General features: G+C 38.5%; 1 protein-coding gene across 1 annotated transcript in view; it reads right to left on the bottom strand.

Annotated features, from left to right (window-relative positions):
- Positions 1-15,758, bottom strand: part of LMO7 (LIM domain 7) — a 97,046-nt gene that overhangs the window by 20,768 nt on the left and 60,520 nt on the right. Inside the window, exons 14-19 of the mRNA XM_009894448.1 lie at positions 13,620-13,737; positions 12,313-12,455; positions 10,200-10,641; positions 9,234-9,554; positions 6,165-6,279; positions 20-181 (exon numbers count right to left, since the gene is read on the bottom strand). Coding sequence (XP_009892750.1) covers positions 20-181; positions 6,165-6,279; positions 9,234-9,554; positions 10,200-10,641; positions 12,313-12,455; positions 13,620-13,737 — 1,301 coding nt within the window. The remainder of the gene's footprint in view (positions 1-19; positions 182-6,164; positions 6,280-9,233; positions 9,555-10,199; positions 10,642-12,312; positions 12,456-13,619; positions 13,738-15,758) is intronic.

Below are 15,758 nucleotides of genomic sequence, written 5' to 3'. Positions count from 1 at the left end.
GCCTGACGAAACAACTCACCATTCTTTCCATATCGTCTGACATCCATGACCAGGTTTCCAGTTTCTAGTGCTCTCCTGATGGCTTCTTCCCACTGACTGTAGTCCATACGTGAAACCTTTGTGCCGTTGATAGCAATGATCTCATCATCTACATGCAGCTGACAAAGTGCTGCAGGGCTACCTGCAGAAAACAGAAGAAAAATAAAATTATGTCCCCATTCACAATTATTTTTTTTACCACAGTTGTGACTGGGGGGAGGGGGGAACGCAGGGGGAGTCATTCAAAGAAATGCTTACTTACATTCAGAAAGTCTTTGAAAAATCTAATACACTGTAATATCAGGTCAGTGAACTCGGCTGATATCCAAGAAGTGTTTCAATTTGAAACTCATGAAAATGACAAAGAATATCAGGCTTTTGGACTTGCAAGCGTTCACATTCTGGCTAGCCTGTTTAATGAACAACCTCTGGGCCCACTCTTGCCTTCATTAACTCACCTTTATAATCTGCAGTAGTGAGAAATAGGCAGCAGCAGTGTCTGAAGCCAACAATTAGCTGAAATTCAGCCAATGTTTGGGTAATCCTCTTATTTGCCAAAAAAAAAAAACCCCACCAAACAAACCCAGCCTCCACTTTGTTAATTCCAGCAGAAGCTGGCTATTCTTATTTATATTTTGTGGGCTCTACAGACAAGAGCATGCTGCTTTATTGCTTTGCTAAAATAGCTCTGAGTTGACTGGTAATTGGACTCAAGATATTGCTGGGTGCTGTCCCATTAGACTTCTCAGGATTCTACTTATTTTGTCAATTAAGAGCAAATTTTGTTGCAGCTTGGACTTTGAATTCTATTGATACTTTGCAAGACAGGCTGCACTTTATACTCTTTTCCATCTACTGCTAAACATTGGCAAGTGATCTCACTAGCCTAAGGACAGAGAGCATATAGGACCAATTAATAAACTTTTTTCTATCTAATTGAGAAAATAGATGAGCTGAAAAACTCAGACTTGCCTAAATAAGATTTTATTAATTACATCTGAATGGTTCTTCCATTAACCATTATTCCCTTAGCACAATATAAAATGGAAAAGCTAAGTGAAAACATAGTTAAAGACTGCACAGTAAATCCTCATGTTAATAAACTAAAACAAATTTGAATTGCCCAATGTAAGTGTTTTCCAAAGCAGGTAGTGAAATCCACATATCATTTTTAAAATATACCAAGAACAATGCTGTATTACATTATCAGAACGAATGTGAGCAAGCATCACAGAAGAACTTAGACACCGTATGCTTCATCCTGACCTTCTTCTGACTCACTAGTAAACTGCTGCTAGAAGTCTGGATCATCCACTAAGGATTTGAATAGCTTTTAATATTCCTGGCATCCCAGGAAGTTAAGAAATGAAGAAATGTTGTTTCCTACTACTGCAGTGATACATCATAGTTCAGTAAAACCCAATACTTACTACTATAGAATAGCTCCATATCCTGTTTTTCTGCTTTCTTCTTAAATCATGGACTAAAAACTCCATTAGCAGTTACCAGTAAAATTTTCAAAACACACCAATTATTTTTAAGCAATATTATAGAAGAAAAGGTAGGGTTTTCATTTGGAGGAAGAAAACTTGGGTGACAGTTAAACCGAAAAAAATGTGCATTTCCTTAGAGCCAGGAAGATATTAAAGAATTAACGGATTTTCAAAGCTATTAATGGAAGGTACTACTAAGAATATTATTGAAGATACTACCAATGAAATTACTATTTTCAACAACATAATATTACATTTGGAATTGCATCTGATTTAACAATCTAAGATCTTTAGTACCATATAGTTTGACTACAAGTAGACTGCACTTTATGCTCATGGTACAGAGAATGCTTTAGGCTCAAGGAAAGACATCAGAACTGGTAATTTCCCTGTTCTGTGTTGTGATAGAACGAGTCCTAGGAACCAAAAAACGTGGTCTTCATTTTACTTAGATAATTCAGTTGGGATCAGACCCAGTTCAGAGGCGAGAACAGTACCTCAGCTCAGCTACGGTAAGCACGTGAGGGAAAAAGTGGGTTACCAATTCTGGTTTTAGGAAAGTAAGGAAACTTACAATTGCATAGTTCCTTCTGTGATATCACCAGAAAAACACATCCAGACCATACAGATTTGAACGAATAGCAGCAGTCTCTAGATTGCCCGTGTAGAGCTACCACAGCCAGGACTACTTACACTGCTCAATTTTTGACACATAAATTTGCCAGCTGCTCTTCCTCTACTGCCTCTACAGTATGTGAATAAAAGGGCTTCTCAGGAGTGCAAACCAAGGTGCCTATATCAGGCTTCTGCTCTGATTCACCTGCAGAGAAGTCCACAGAGAGTAGCTGGTAATCCAGGTGCCAAAAGTTGTATGATGCTGTCATGGTTTAAGCTGCTTTTCTCTGTCCAGTTCCTCCAAGACTATACTATTTACTTATAATTTCTTTCTCCCTATATATCCTCTCGATATAGAGGATTTAGTTTACATTACATAAAACAGATATTGCTGTTTTTCATAAGTTTCCCTGAAGGTAAAAGATTTTTCTTTCCTACTAACTCCCAATGACAACACAACCAATCAATCAAATTCACTCATTTTCCAGACGTATTTAGTTATCTCTAACCGACACTCATCTGTTGTTATTACAACAGATAAATACTAGTTTAGACTCATACAAAATAATTAAAACTTGAAGCAAGTGGGTCAAATTTACTTTGTCCTACATGCCTGCAAGTGTTTGAGCACAGACATGTGTACTCCTGCATCAATACAATCTCAAAATCCGATTGCAAATAGGGTGGGTGAAAGGGAAAGGACTGAAACAATAAAGATTATATGACACTGGGGAAGTTGGCAGAACAACGTATACGTAAATGACTTTAAGGCTTTCTATTTACCTAATTTTCAGTGCAAAGGCTGAAAATTACTGTAAAAAATGAGCACTATCTTCTTTTATATGTAGTAAATGGGTCTCACTGAAACACGTGTTACAAGCTTAACTCTTATTAAGCTTTTTGAGAACACTTATAAGAAGTTAATTTTGCTTGCCAAGGAGTTTCCTTAAGATTTTTTTGAAGGAAAAGCATACATACAATACAGAGTCATTTGTAACTAGTAAAAAGTTGAATGCAGGTTATCACCTGAAGAAAACCATATAGCTAGTTAGGATTACAAGTATGTCAAGACAACCAGAGAAAGTCTTCCTGGAAGTCACTTCTGGGCTCATGAAAGAGAAAAAGATTACTGGGAACAGTTGGTATGGATTTGCAAGCCTAAATCATATTTGATCAACCTGGTTGTCTTCAATGATGAAATTACTCGCTCTGTGGATGAAGGGAGATTGGTGGATACCACCCAGCTTGTCTTCAATAAGGCTTTTGACATGATATTCTACAGTATCCCGGTATCAAAGTGGGGATGGTATTCTCTACAGAGCAGAAGCACCAGATGGGTGAAAAACTGGCTGGGCTGTCAGGCTCTATCGGTAGTGGTTAATGGTTCATACTCAGCCTGGAGGCTGGTTACAAATAGAGCTCCTCAGGGTTGTATCCTGGGACCTGTCCTCTCTAACATGTTCACCAATAACCAGGAGGTGGAGGAGGTGAAACACACCCTAATCAAGTTTGCAAACCACGCCAAAACAGAGAGGGTGTCTGGCACGCTGGAGGGCAGAGCTGCTGTTCAGAGCAGGAACCTGACATTCAATGAGGGCAAATGCCAAGTCCTGCTCCTGGGATGGAATAACCCCAGTGATGGCACAGGCTGGGGGCTGATGGGCTGGACAGCAAGGCTGGGTGGACCCTGGCAGTGGTGGGGCTATATGAATACTAGTATGACCAGCAGATCAAGGGAAGTGGCTATCATCCCTTTCACTCAGCGCTTGTTATGTCACGTCAACAATATCGTGTCTAGTTTTGGTGTCCCACTGTAAGAGAGACTTCAATAAACAGGGGCAAGTTTCATGGGAGGCCACTGGGATGGTCAGGGCTGGAGCACTTGCCCTGTGAGGAGAGGCTGATGGGCATGAGCTTTTTCAGCCTGTAGAAGAGAGAAGGACCTAACAGCATTCCTTCCAATACCTACTGGGAGGTCACTGAGAACTTTATTGAAATTCATGGTAGGAGAACAAGCACAGTGGTTATAAACTGAGACAAAGGTCAGTCTGACTGGACATGCAGGGGAAATTTTCTGAGAGGATAATTATGCAATGCCCAGAGAGGCTGTGCAGTTTCCGTCCATGGAGGGTCTCACACCCTGCTGGGTAAAGCCCTACGGAACTTAGTCTGAATTCAGTCTTGACACTTTTTTGAGCAGGGGTTTGCTCCAGGTGATCTTTCAAGGTCCCTTCCAACTTGAATTATTCTATGACTTAACCTTAAAAATAGGAAATGCAGCATTCAGAAGTGCCCAGCTGAAAGCACACCTTACTCTTTCAATGGGCTGTCCACCTCTTTCATCCTTCTTTCATAGAATCACAGAATTTTCAGAGTTGGGAGGGACCTCTAGAGATCATCTAGTCCAACTCCCCTGCCAAAGCAGGATTGCCTAGAGCACATTACTCAGGACTGCATCCAGGCGGGTTTTGAAAATCTCCAGAGAAGGGGACTCCACAACTTCCCTGGGCAGCCTGTTCCAGTGCTCTGTCCCCCGAACCGTAAAGAAGGTTTTCCATGTATTGGAACGGAACTTCCTATGTTCCAACTTGTGACCATTGACCCTGGTCCTGTCACTGGGAACCACTGAAAAGAGTCTGGCTCCATCCTCCTTCAACTCACCCTTCTTTATTTTAAAGGAAGCTACAGCTTTTGAATAAGGATACAACATGAGTCAGTTGTTCAAAAAAAATAGGTTAAGCATATGCTATAAACAAAAATATCAAGATATAGTCCATTCCACATTCAATCTTTGTACTTTGCGCCCTTCCTTGTGAGAACAGTAATAAAGCACAACCAAAATAACAGCCACAAGGCCTTCATCTTCTCCTTGCTTATAGAGTTGGGGACAGAGCCCACGTGGACCTTTGTGAATGACCAGCAGGAACATTCACTACCCTCAGGTTTCTCTACAGCTGGCAACGCAAAGTCCTGTGCCTCCAAGTAACAAAATTAAACCAGAAGCCTAACAGCAGGGAAAGTAAATGGAATGTTATTCTTCATGCAAAGCGAATATTAATGGTTACAGTCTAATTATGAGAAGTACCCAGCTATAGTGAAGAGAGGGCTAAAAATTTAATTTTAAATGAAAAAAAAAAAGTAAAATCAAGGCTTCTCAGTCAGTACTGTTAAGTGGGGTTTTTTTTTCCCTCTCTGGAAAGCATAATGAAGGGCTAACTAAATGCGAAGTTTCCAGTTATTTCTCCTTTCTCAGGATGATCTTGTGTTAGCTTGAAGAAAGGGCAAAATTCAATATTTCTCAAATATTACTGGCAATGGGAAATATCACAGTTCAGAAAACAAGCATTACATGTGATTTGCTCGGTTTTCTGTTGCGTTTTGTTGTGATCTTTTAAATTAAGAAAACTGAGCTTGTTCTCTGCAGAAGACTACTAAAGCTTCGAAATAAACTTCATGTATGTTTCATTTCAAGACAAAAATGTTTATTTTTCCTCAGTATTAACACATCTGAAAAACTGCACTGAAAATCAATTCAGAAGTTGCAACTGCTTAAAAATATTAACTGCCTCCAAAATTCAACATGACTAAGAAAGGGAAAATTGAAATAAAAATACTAACTTCTAAATAAGTTTCCTCTGCATGCGTTACAAACCATATGAAGTGAAATCTTTTACACTTAGCTGAAATGAACAATTTGGATATCAGAAGTCTGCATGTACCCCCTACTGTTGTTCTGTAAAGGGCTCGGTGAATCTTTGAGCAATCACGTTTACCCCTTTTCAGTGGTTATAGAAATGTCCTTGATTAGGAAAATGCATTTTCCGCATTTCTGAATTCAACCTGTTTCAAGAGATGAGGATTCACAGAAATACATTAGCAAACTAAATACCGATTTCTTGATTCTTCACCTGTTTTTTTTTTTAATATTTGCAGCATTCTTAACAGAAAATGCTTTAATTTAAAGCCTCTGCAAATTAAACATAAGAACAAAAATTTGTGCAGTTAACACACATTTACCTTCTTCAACTGTCTGTACAAAGGCCCCTGAAGAACTCCAATTTGTTGTAAACCCAAAGCTGCGACTGTGGCCAGGTCTCTGGTTTATACTGATTCTCAATTCACTGTACTGCTCCTGAAAAATAAAACATGACACTACAGTATCTGGTATCACAGGAATCTAAATGAGGGAAAGTTTATCCTCTAAATAAGTGAGGCTGCTCACAATGTCCACTTTAATCATCTATTATTAGCACCATAGACAAAGGAAACAGTATTGAAGTCAGTTAACTAAGTAATTTGTTTTTATTCAAACAGGTATGTTTTCAGTTTACATTTATATTTTCTCTCCACACATATTTAGCTGTGCATTTCTCTTATTTTAAATGTTTTGTAACAGAATCCTACAAAATGTAAGAAATTTGAGGAAACTAAACCCCTAAATGGGTCTTCACGGATAGTCTTGTGAATTTTTGGAACACACTGCCTCCTGAGAAAGCATCAGAGATGTGAGAAAGCTAGATAACAGTAATTCAATCTTATTTTTTTTTGCACATCCTACAATGGGCATCATCAGTTTCCTTTAGGCTCAGTGTTGCAACTAGGTTTACTTGGGTGAAGAATCACCTTTTTAATTTAATGTGAAATACTACTAGCTATGAATTTTGTAATGGAAACCTTAGATAATACAACTAATCCCAGAATTAGCTACAATCCAGATCCTCCATTCTAGTGGACTTGCAAGATGCTTTCAAAATCAGAATCAACACCTAACATTACCATTTTAAACTATAGAAATATTTGATTGGGAAAACATTTTGTAACACTCGGTTTCAATCCCACAGTATATTATGAACATGTGTTGACTACATTAACATTTTAATGTGAACTCATTAAAAAACAATTGAAATACCCAAATGCATGCTATTCACTTCATTATCATGGAACTGACATTGTTAGAAAAGGAAAAAAAAATATAGACTTTTTCTGTCAAACACAGTTAAAATACATATATTTCAGCAACACGTGCACGGAGGATACCCCTGCCTGGTTACTAAATTTGGTGTACTAAATGTGCACCTACATTTTAAGTTGCCTAGCGAACCAGCTTTCCTGAAGGGTGGGATTCATTTTCCCTAACTTAAAATACTTAGAAGTCTAGGTATCTAAGCCAATTCCCCAAAGCTCCTATGTTGGTAGGATGCACCAGGCAGCCGCAGGGAGCACCGCACAAGCAGACGGAGTTAGCCAGAATCTCTGGGCAGGACACAGCCACAGGAGGCTTCAGCAGTACCCGAGCGTTGGGTGCAGAAGACAAGAACATTGCAAGGCAACATCCTGAGTTTTCACCTTGTGTTACCAGAAAGTTCCTGGCAAAACAGTCCCCATTACAGCCCAGGGTAGAAATGAAGTCCTTACTGCAGAATACAACTACTATCTTTAAATGCTCCTGTAGAACCCAAGTCCTTAGGTGAGTAACAGCACATTAAAAGCGAGTCTACTAATAGACAGGTTAGCACACCAGGCTGGAGCACGTATAAAGCTTTTGAATTTGAGTGTGTTCCTGGAAATTGCTGTTTTTATTTCCACCATCCTAACCCAGCTTTTCTTCAAACCTACCTCTGGTCAGAGGAGTAATGCAACTTTGTACACTGAACTTCATCATTTGGACAGGTCTTCTCCAAAACACTGAGCACTCCACAAACCTGGTGTTACTGCCCTGATGACTACTGAACTATATCAATCTCTCAACTCTGGCAATGATTTACAAACACACCAAATGGAACTTGCATTCCTTAAGCTATAGCTTGTTTGAGGCACAACACAAGCTTTTCTTGATTTTTTTAAAATTTATTTTTATTTTAAAACCCTACATTATTCATCTGCAGGAAGTACTATTTACGATCTGGTGATTAATAACAGGGGGGGGGGGAAATGGACTTAGTACATTTTGTTCTCATTTGGCTCGCTTAAAGTGATACAAAGAAACCGTATCTAACCTATGTTTTCACTGATTAGAACAGCAATTGCTCTGCCTGGTTTCGCTACAGCACAGGAAAAAGAAATGGTCATGATCTCTTTCCTTATACAACAATCACAGTTTCAAAAAATTATGATAATTTCATGGCAATGGCCAAAGAGTAGCAGGAGTATTAAACTGAAATCTGTTCCTTTTACACAAGTGATCTTAATCAAAAGAAGAATGTTTCAAAGTGATCAAATTTATAAAAAGCTGGTGTGGGAAGTGATTTCATGAATCAGCATCCAAAGTCTTATTATCCTCACCCAAGCAACTGGCACAATTAACTTATACAGCAGCATCAGGAATGCAAAGAGTTCATCTCTAATCTGTGAAGGGGTATGAACCACATCATTAGATATTACAGAAATGTACTGACAATTAAAGCTATTGCTGGTCATTTTTCACATGTGAAACATGCACAATTGGAGGAAACAGCACTTGAAGATACATACTCCAAAAAAAACACAGAGAGACCCAGCTCCTGGGTAAGCACATACACAAAGAGATGGTGATTTGCTTTAAGTTTCATTAATGTGAACATTAATTAGATTAATTTCAAGTCAATAACAATTTAAAAAAAAAAGGGGGGCTGGGTGCTCAAGCCACAACAGGTGGAAAAAAGGATAGTATGATACTAATGTTTAAGGCTGGCATTTGAAAAGCTGATCTTTATTTTCCACCACCAGTTCAAAAGTGCAAATGAATGCTACAGCAGCTCAGACCATTCATCTGTCATACCTGATTGGGCGCACAATGTGCTAATCTGGAGAGTAACAAAAACTTTGCTAGCATCAAACAATATTTAGAATAACTATTTTGAATTAGAATGAGAAATAAAATTAAGGACAGGACATATAAAGGGTAGGTTAAAAATTGCAGCAAAAGAACCAATTATTTTCTTTCCAAATATTCTCTTTACCCTGAATTAAATCAAAGGAAATAGCAGTTCTCCAATCTGTTTTCTTACTACCAAAAATACTTGCATTAGATGTGATTTTATTTATTTTTTCTTTTACCCTGCTGTAGCATTCAGTTACACTAAGTAATCCCATTATTTGCACACTTACCGGGGATTTTGAATCCTCAGGCTCTGGCAGACTCACATTTTCTGCAGAAGATGCAAGTGAAAGAGAATCAGGACGAGAGCAATACTCTGGTTTAAGAATACTGCTTCCAGCATCTTGGTCTTGGGATTTTACAGGTAATGCCAAACTAGGAGGAGGTGTTGACCGAACACCTTCTTTTTCCTCCTCCTCACCTCTGCTTCTGAATGCACTAGCGGAGAGAGGGTGTGCAGAGTCTGGTTGTGAAAATGAACTGCTGGTGAACAAAGTTTGAGTTCTTTTAGCTTTTTCTACTTCTCCGTTGTACTTCTGGGTATCATCCATCTGGGATAAAAAATGACAGTTTGGTAAATATGTGCTTAAAAAAACCCAAACAAACCCCAACCTTTCAGCAATCTAAATATTTAATGAAAAAAGCTCTCCCTTTCATGCAAATTCTGGTTATGTACCCATTACTAAGAGACAAATGGGGATTTAGGAGAAAGCTATGAAAACCAACATAGTAATCAGGGGAGACCAATTTCTGTGTTTCAGTGCTTTACTGAGCAGGCAAATATTAGGCTAGCGTAAAATTTCAATTTCAACAAAGTCAGCAGAGCAGAGGAAACTTGTATCACCTGAAAAATTTTTCTTTAACGCTTAATTATGTTGACTTAGCTTCAGACAATTACATCCGACGAAGGCAGGTTTTTTGATAAGGAACACTAAGGACAGAGACTACAAGTAATAAAAAGATTATTCTACCAAATATATTTATCAGTCTTATTTCTAGGAGTGCCTTTAAGTATAGAAACACAAGTAAACATCTAAAGCCACAACAGAATTGTCTGCTCTGCTCTACTAACACAGCCTTCATCAAATAGTAGACGATTTTTTTTTAAAAAAACAACGAATGTTAAAACTCTGCTGCTTCCCCGGCTAACCAAGACCCCAACATTTACAAACTTTTGGAATGAAGCGGAATTTTACCGTGAACGACCGTGGAAGTGACGAGATTCCTCTTGACTGGGCACCAAAAGGTCTTGGTGTAACCACAGATGTTAACCTAGAGGTATCGGTTTTCTGGTAACTTCTCGGGAGAGAAGCTGAAACCTGAGCTGACCCAGTTTGAGCATTCACCGAGTAGCGGGTAGACAAAAGAGCAGAGCTCTGCTCCTCTGCCAGGCTCTTTGACAGAGCGGGAGCTTCCCGAGCGGCCAAGCTCTCCGGCAGGTTCTCCTTGTGCGTCTGTGTGGCATACGCACTTTTGTTGTCCTTAGTGCTGTAGGAGGTATCTTCTTCCAAAAGGTAATCTTTTGCTGCTGACTGCATGGAAGGTGCTTTTTCTTCACTAAACACATCATCATTCAGTGAATGCATCCATCTGCGTTCATGTTTTCGCTGCCCATAGGAGTCTTGATCTCTGTCCTCCCTATGGGGACAGAGCGCGTTAAAATACCAAAGTGACTTGACAAACAGGCAGGCACTAAGTCTTTCAACTACTGAATGTTCAAGGCAGAGCATAAACTGAGAAACACATCTCCAGTAAGTGAGAATGAACGGAATAATTTAAAAGTATTAGTATTTTACTGTATTTTTAAATCTACCTTCTTCCCTCTTCTCCCCATTTCAACTCTCCCATAACACTCAGGCATACCACTCACATTATCAGGTTGCCACCATGACAGAAATATCTTTGCCAAGAAAATGATGTAGCTTTTCAAGTTACATATCCTCAGAAATTCAGATTTTATTGAGGAAAGAATGGGTAGAAGGTAGTCCCATAACACTGCCTGAACTGTATAGCTCTGCTGCTGCCTCTGCACTATGAAAATGCTATACTGAACTTTAGATAACAAAATAAGATGGTGTCCTGAAGTTCAGATTGGGTTTTTTTCTGCTATTCCTTCCTTTGTCATAAAGGACAACCACCACAGAGATAGTCTTTACCACATCATTTTTAAGATTCTGCCAATAATGGACATTCAATACAATTAGCATTTGCATTTTTATTCAAGAGACCATTTTTTGTCCTCACAAATAAGAAAAAAAATTACAGAAACTCAAAACATTCTGTTTTAAGACTTATTTAAATTTCTTTTATGAATGCCTAGAGAAGAAAAGGCTCCGGGGAGATCTTACTGCGGCATTCCAGTACCTAAAGGGGGCCTACAGGAGAGCTGGGGAGGGACTTTTTACAAGGGCTTGTAGGGATAGGATGAGGGGGAATGGCTACAAACTGGAAGAGGGCAGGTTTAGCTTAAACATTAGGAAGAAATTTTTCACTTTGAGGGTGGTAAGGCCCCGAGAAGTTGTGGAGGCCTCATCCCTGGAGGTTTTTAAGGCCAGGTTGGACGTGGCCTTGGGCAACCTGGTCTGGTGGGAGATGTCCCTGACTATGGCGGGGGGGTTGGAACTAGATGATCTTCAGGGTCCCTTCCAACCTAAACCATTCTATGATTCCATAATACATGCCATATGCCTATTCCCTTCATCTCAGCCACACATGCTTTTTAAAAAAAATAAAAATAAAATCAAAAAACCAAAGACTGTCATTAGTAGAAACAGTACTGTGCTACTCAGTTTATACTTTTTACTCTTTGGAGAAAACTCCAGAACACCCAGAGGAACAATTGAGGATAGAGGGGAAATCAAGTAAAAGTTTACAGCTCTATGATATACATTAAAATTCTGGTTGTATTTATCCACAGTGGCTAAAAGAATAGCAAATGCAATGGTAGAGGAAAGAGAAATAGTTAAGTTGATCCAAGAATAAAAAAAGGCAATTATCCAGTTCAACACTATTGTTTTAACTTCTTTAAAGTGGATGTAAATACTGACTTCTCAATACATTTATTATGGATAGCAAAGTAAAACATTACTTATAGAACAAAACAGTTTATCATTCTGTGAAAACAATGCATTATCGGACCATATTCCACCCTTCATTGCCTAGATTTCTACACTATAATTTGCAACTAAAATTGTTGAGATCTCTGCAGAATCAATTGTAACTTGCCAGTAAAAGCTGCTCAAGAATTCAAGGGAATAAAAATGCTGAGATTTAAGTTCTTCAACATAATACTCCCATTAGGGTCGTTACCTCTCCTGCTGCATTTCTTTCAGTGTCTTCGTAGTCCTTTCAGACACCTCAGAGGCTCTCCTTTCTATTTCTTCTCTCTCTTCCTTTTTCTTTTGCAATTCAGAAGTGAAGCTCTTTCTACGATTCTTCCATTTTGCTAGATCCTATAAGAATAACATGAATGTACACAATCAGATTTTCACAAGACCTCGTAAATCTACAGAGGCATCCCATCACATGCTATCTACTGCCTTGATTTTATTGGCATGTCTGCATTGTGGCCACATTTTCATGCACCTTCTCCCTAAATAATAAACAGGTTCTCATATGTCAGTTAGGGTTACAGGCTTAATGCCTGTTAAAGTTAACAATTGTAATTACCGGACTACAAGTGGAAAAGTACATGTTTTGCCCTTTTTTCCCCCCTTAATATTTTCAATTTTATTCTAGAATACTTCACCCAAAGACACATAGTTGAAAACTAATGCAAACTCCATTTGTATTTCTATGCTGTAGGCTTTGGAGTTTGGGATTTTTATGTTTTTTTTCCAAATCACTACTATGTTAGAATAATACATTAGCTTGAGCATAAACATGCCTTAAATTCTAAATTGAAAACATATACTTCTATATTTTCTTCAGTTCTTTAAAACCACAATGTGAACCAGCAATATTCTCCATGAAATACCAGAGCTGATTTAAGATAAGTACTGAATATTAGAACTGAGATGGCTGAGATGCATTAAACAAACCACTATGAACTTCTTGCTTGGAGCTCTGTTCTTAATTTCAGCTTCCTGTTTGTAATTATTGTCAAGCAGGGGTTTTAATAAAAAAGAAAAGGTCTTCAGATATCCTTATGATGCCATGCAAAGCTACAACATCAATTTACAAGCTGGATTTAAGACAGAATTATTAGGGGAGAGAAGCCTCAAGAATTTGCACAAGAAAATATCATTTCCCTCCCTTCTCCCAAAGGATCAAATACTCTGACGTTCCAATCATTTCACAAAAAAAAGTATTCACAAATTTCATATAACACACGCAACTATGCCCTAACTTTTCTTTATGCCCACAGAAATCAAGCCTGAAGGCTTTATTACAACATATACAAGCCTTATCCTAAAGCATTAATCAGATACTTATGATGATACTTAAAATAATTTCAGTGCTGCATTAAACAGACATCCCCAAAACCACTACTGACTGCATGAGATAGATTGTTTTAGAAGTCAGCCCCATAAATTGCTGCACACGTGCCAAATCCTCTTTTCTAGGGACAATGAAGATAGGGACGCCCAGCCCTTCAGCACAAAAGGAGTACTTACTTCTTGCCACTTCAGATCTTGTTCTTGTAACTGTTCTTTTATCTTTTGTAGCTCTTCATAACGGATTTTGCGCAATGACTGCAGGTCCTCTGCGCTGACATCATTCAAAGATTTACTCCTAGAAAGAAAAAAAAAACAGTACTCGGCTTTATCACATCTTAGCCATCATTTATGGAAGTGAAACCTTCGAGAGAGAGATTTATATTAGTACAACTGAGCGCTCTTGAGTGTTATTTCAAATAGAGCAGGAAACACACAGGCAGCTGAACGAGCAAGACTGGGACATGCTCTAGTGCCAGTACTCAAGTCAGTAGTTGCATATTTGAGCAAATAAAAATCAGGTTAAGGGAATAAGCAGCTCCGTAGCAGCTCCATGCTGATCATTCACATTGAGCTCCTTGTACCCGATGGCTACTTCTGTTTGAACTTCTGTTACTCTCTTTATCGACCTTGCTCCTTTCTTTGACCTAAAAGGCAGCCCACTCCTTGAGTCCAAATTCCCTTCCTTTTACTTCTTCTCTTCAGTAACGGCCCCAGCATAGCCTCCTATTCTTTCCTTTCTTAGGCTAACCATAAAATTAAGTCAGTTATTGATGCATGTTTCTACATGATAAAAGTCATGCATGTCATGGCCCCCACTGGCCTACCCTACTCCTCCCCAAGCCTCCCTGATGCTTTCCATCCAAGTCAGGATGGCTAACACAGCCATCTTTTCAATTTCTTCAATATGGCTACAAGTTTCCCCCCTGAACTCCTACTCACTAGTTCCCTTTAATCCAAATTCCTCAAAGCTCACCTTTCATGATTTTTCCCCTTCTTCAATGCTATTTTCTCCTTTATTCTTTCACACTCCAGTAATAATCATAACAGGACTTTAAATTTAGGTATAGGACAAGAGTCCTGCTCCGAGCTGACCACAGGCCTCTGAGACACCAAGCAAAATGCAGGTGTTCCATCATAAGGTTCAATGCTGTAATATAAAAGGAAAGCTACACTTCTGGGTTTTATTTTTTCAAAAATACTTTTGCTTGCATTTAGCCAATCAAAATCTAAACAATGGTGGGATGTAACCAAGTTCTAACAAGACTTGAAAGTGTGGCACTCTGATATGATGGAAAATCAGGTTAAAAACAAAACTGATTCAGCACAGGGTCTTGCTCTATCTAACCTGGTACATACCAAGAAAGCTCTGAACTAACAAACCAGACTCTCTCACTTCCTCCCTAGAGGCCCAACTTGCTTTTGTTGGTAACATAAGACTTCGGCCTCTAGAAATAAAGGCTAGGGCATTAACTCATTATACCTGTTTGTTTGTCTACTTTCTGAGTGGGAAGAATACCAAATTTAGCAAAAATCTCCTGGTCATTACTGCAGAAAGTCTTTTCTTGTACAGTTCTTTTCCTTACTTTTTCAATGGTTAAGTTATATCACGTGTAGAAAAGGTTTTGGGTAACTGAAGTGTAGGTAAGTATCAAAACTGTTCCAGATGAGCTCAAGAAAACTTACATGACTAGGGTTTCCTTTTCTTTCTCTCGAGTTTCTATATCTGCCTGCAACAACATAGGAAAATCTATACCTAAATACAATATACTATAAGTATGGGTATATTAATACCAAGGAACAGGATGTTAGTTTCAATTCTGGTCTTAAATTAAAAATCTAAGTAGTGACTTGAGCGTTCTGAGACTCCCTCCCCTAACATCTAACTTCTTCTCAAACATTTCTTGTTTCTTCTGGAAGTGTCCAGCCATTTATCAGGTCTTGCCTCAGGGTAAAAATAAGTAAGTAAATAAGTAAGTGTACATTTAAAAAAAATAAAATAAAATTAGAACACCATGCACAACCAAATACTTAACATGCCATCACACAGTAAGTGGAAAAAGACTTTTCTTTGAGTCACAGTACATCGTAAACAATGCCTAAGCTCACATGGCTCTAACAAATAAGTTTACCACTGAGGATTCAATAACCTGGAGTATATAAAATAACCACAGAACATTCATCAATACCATGTCGTTTAATTATTTTCAGATTCTAGCTGTTCAGCCTTCGAAATAAAATATTTACTAATCTTCCTTTACATTTCTGAATGTTTTAAAGCCTAATTTAAATACGGAACACCTAGTACTTCACTTCAGC

Source organism: Charadrius vociferus, unplaced genomic scaffold (assembly GCF_000708025.1).
Source record: "Charadrius vociferus isolate BGI_N301 unplaced genomic scaffold, ASM70802v2 scaffold1401, whole genome shotgun sequence".
Classification (NCBI taxonomy): domain Eukaryota; kingdom Metazoa; phylum Chordata; class Aves; order Charadriiformes; family Charadriidae; genus Charadrius; species Charadrius vociferus.
This window is presented reverse-complemented; position numbering and strand designations above follow the sequence as displayed.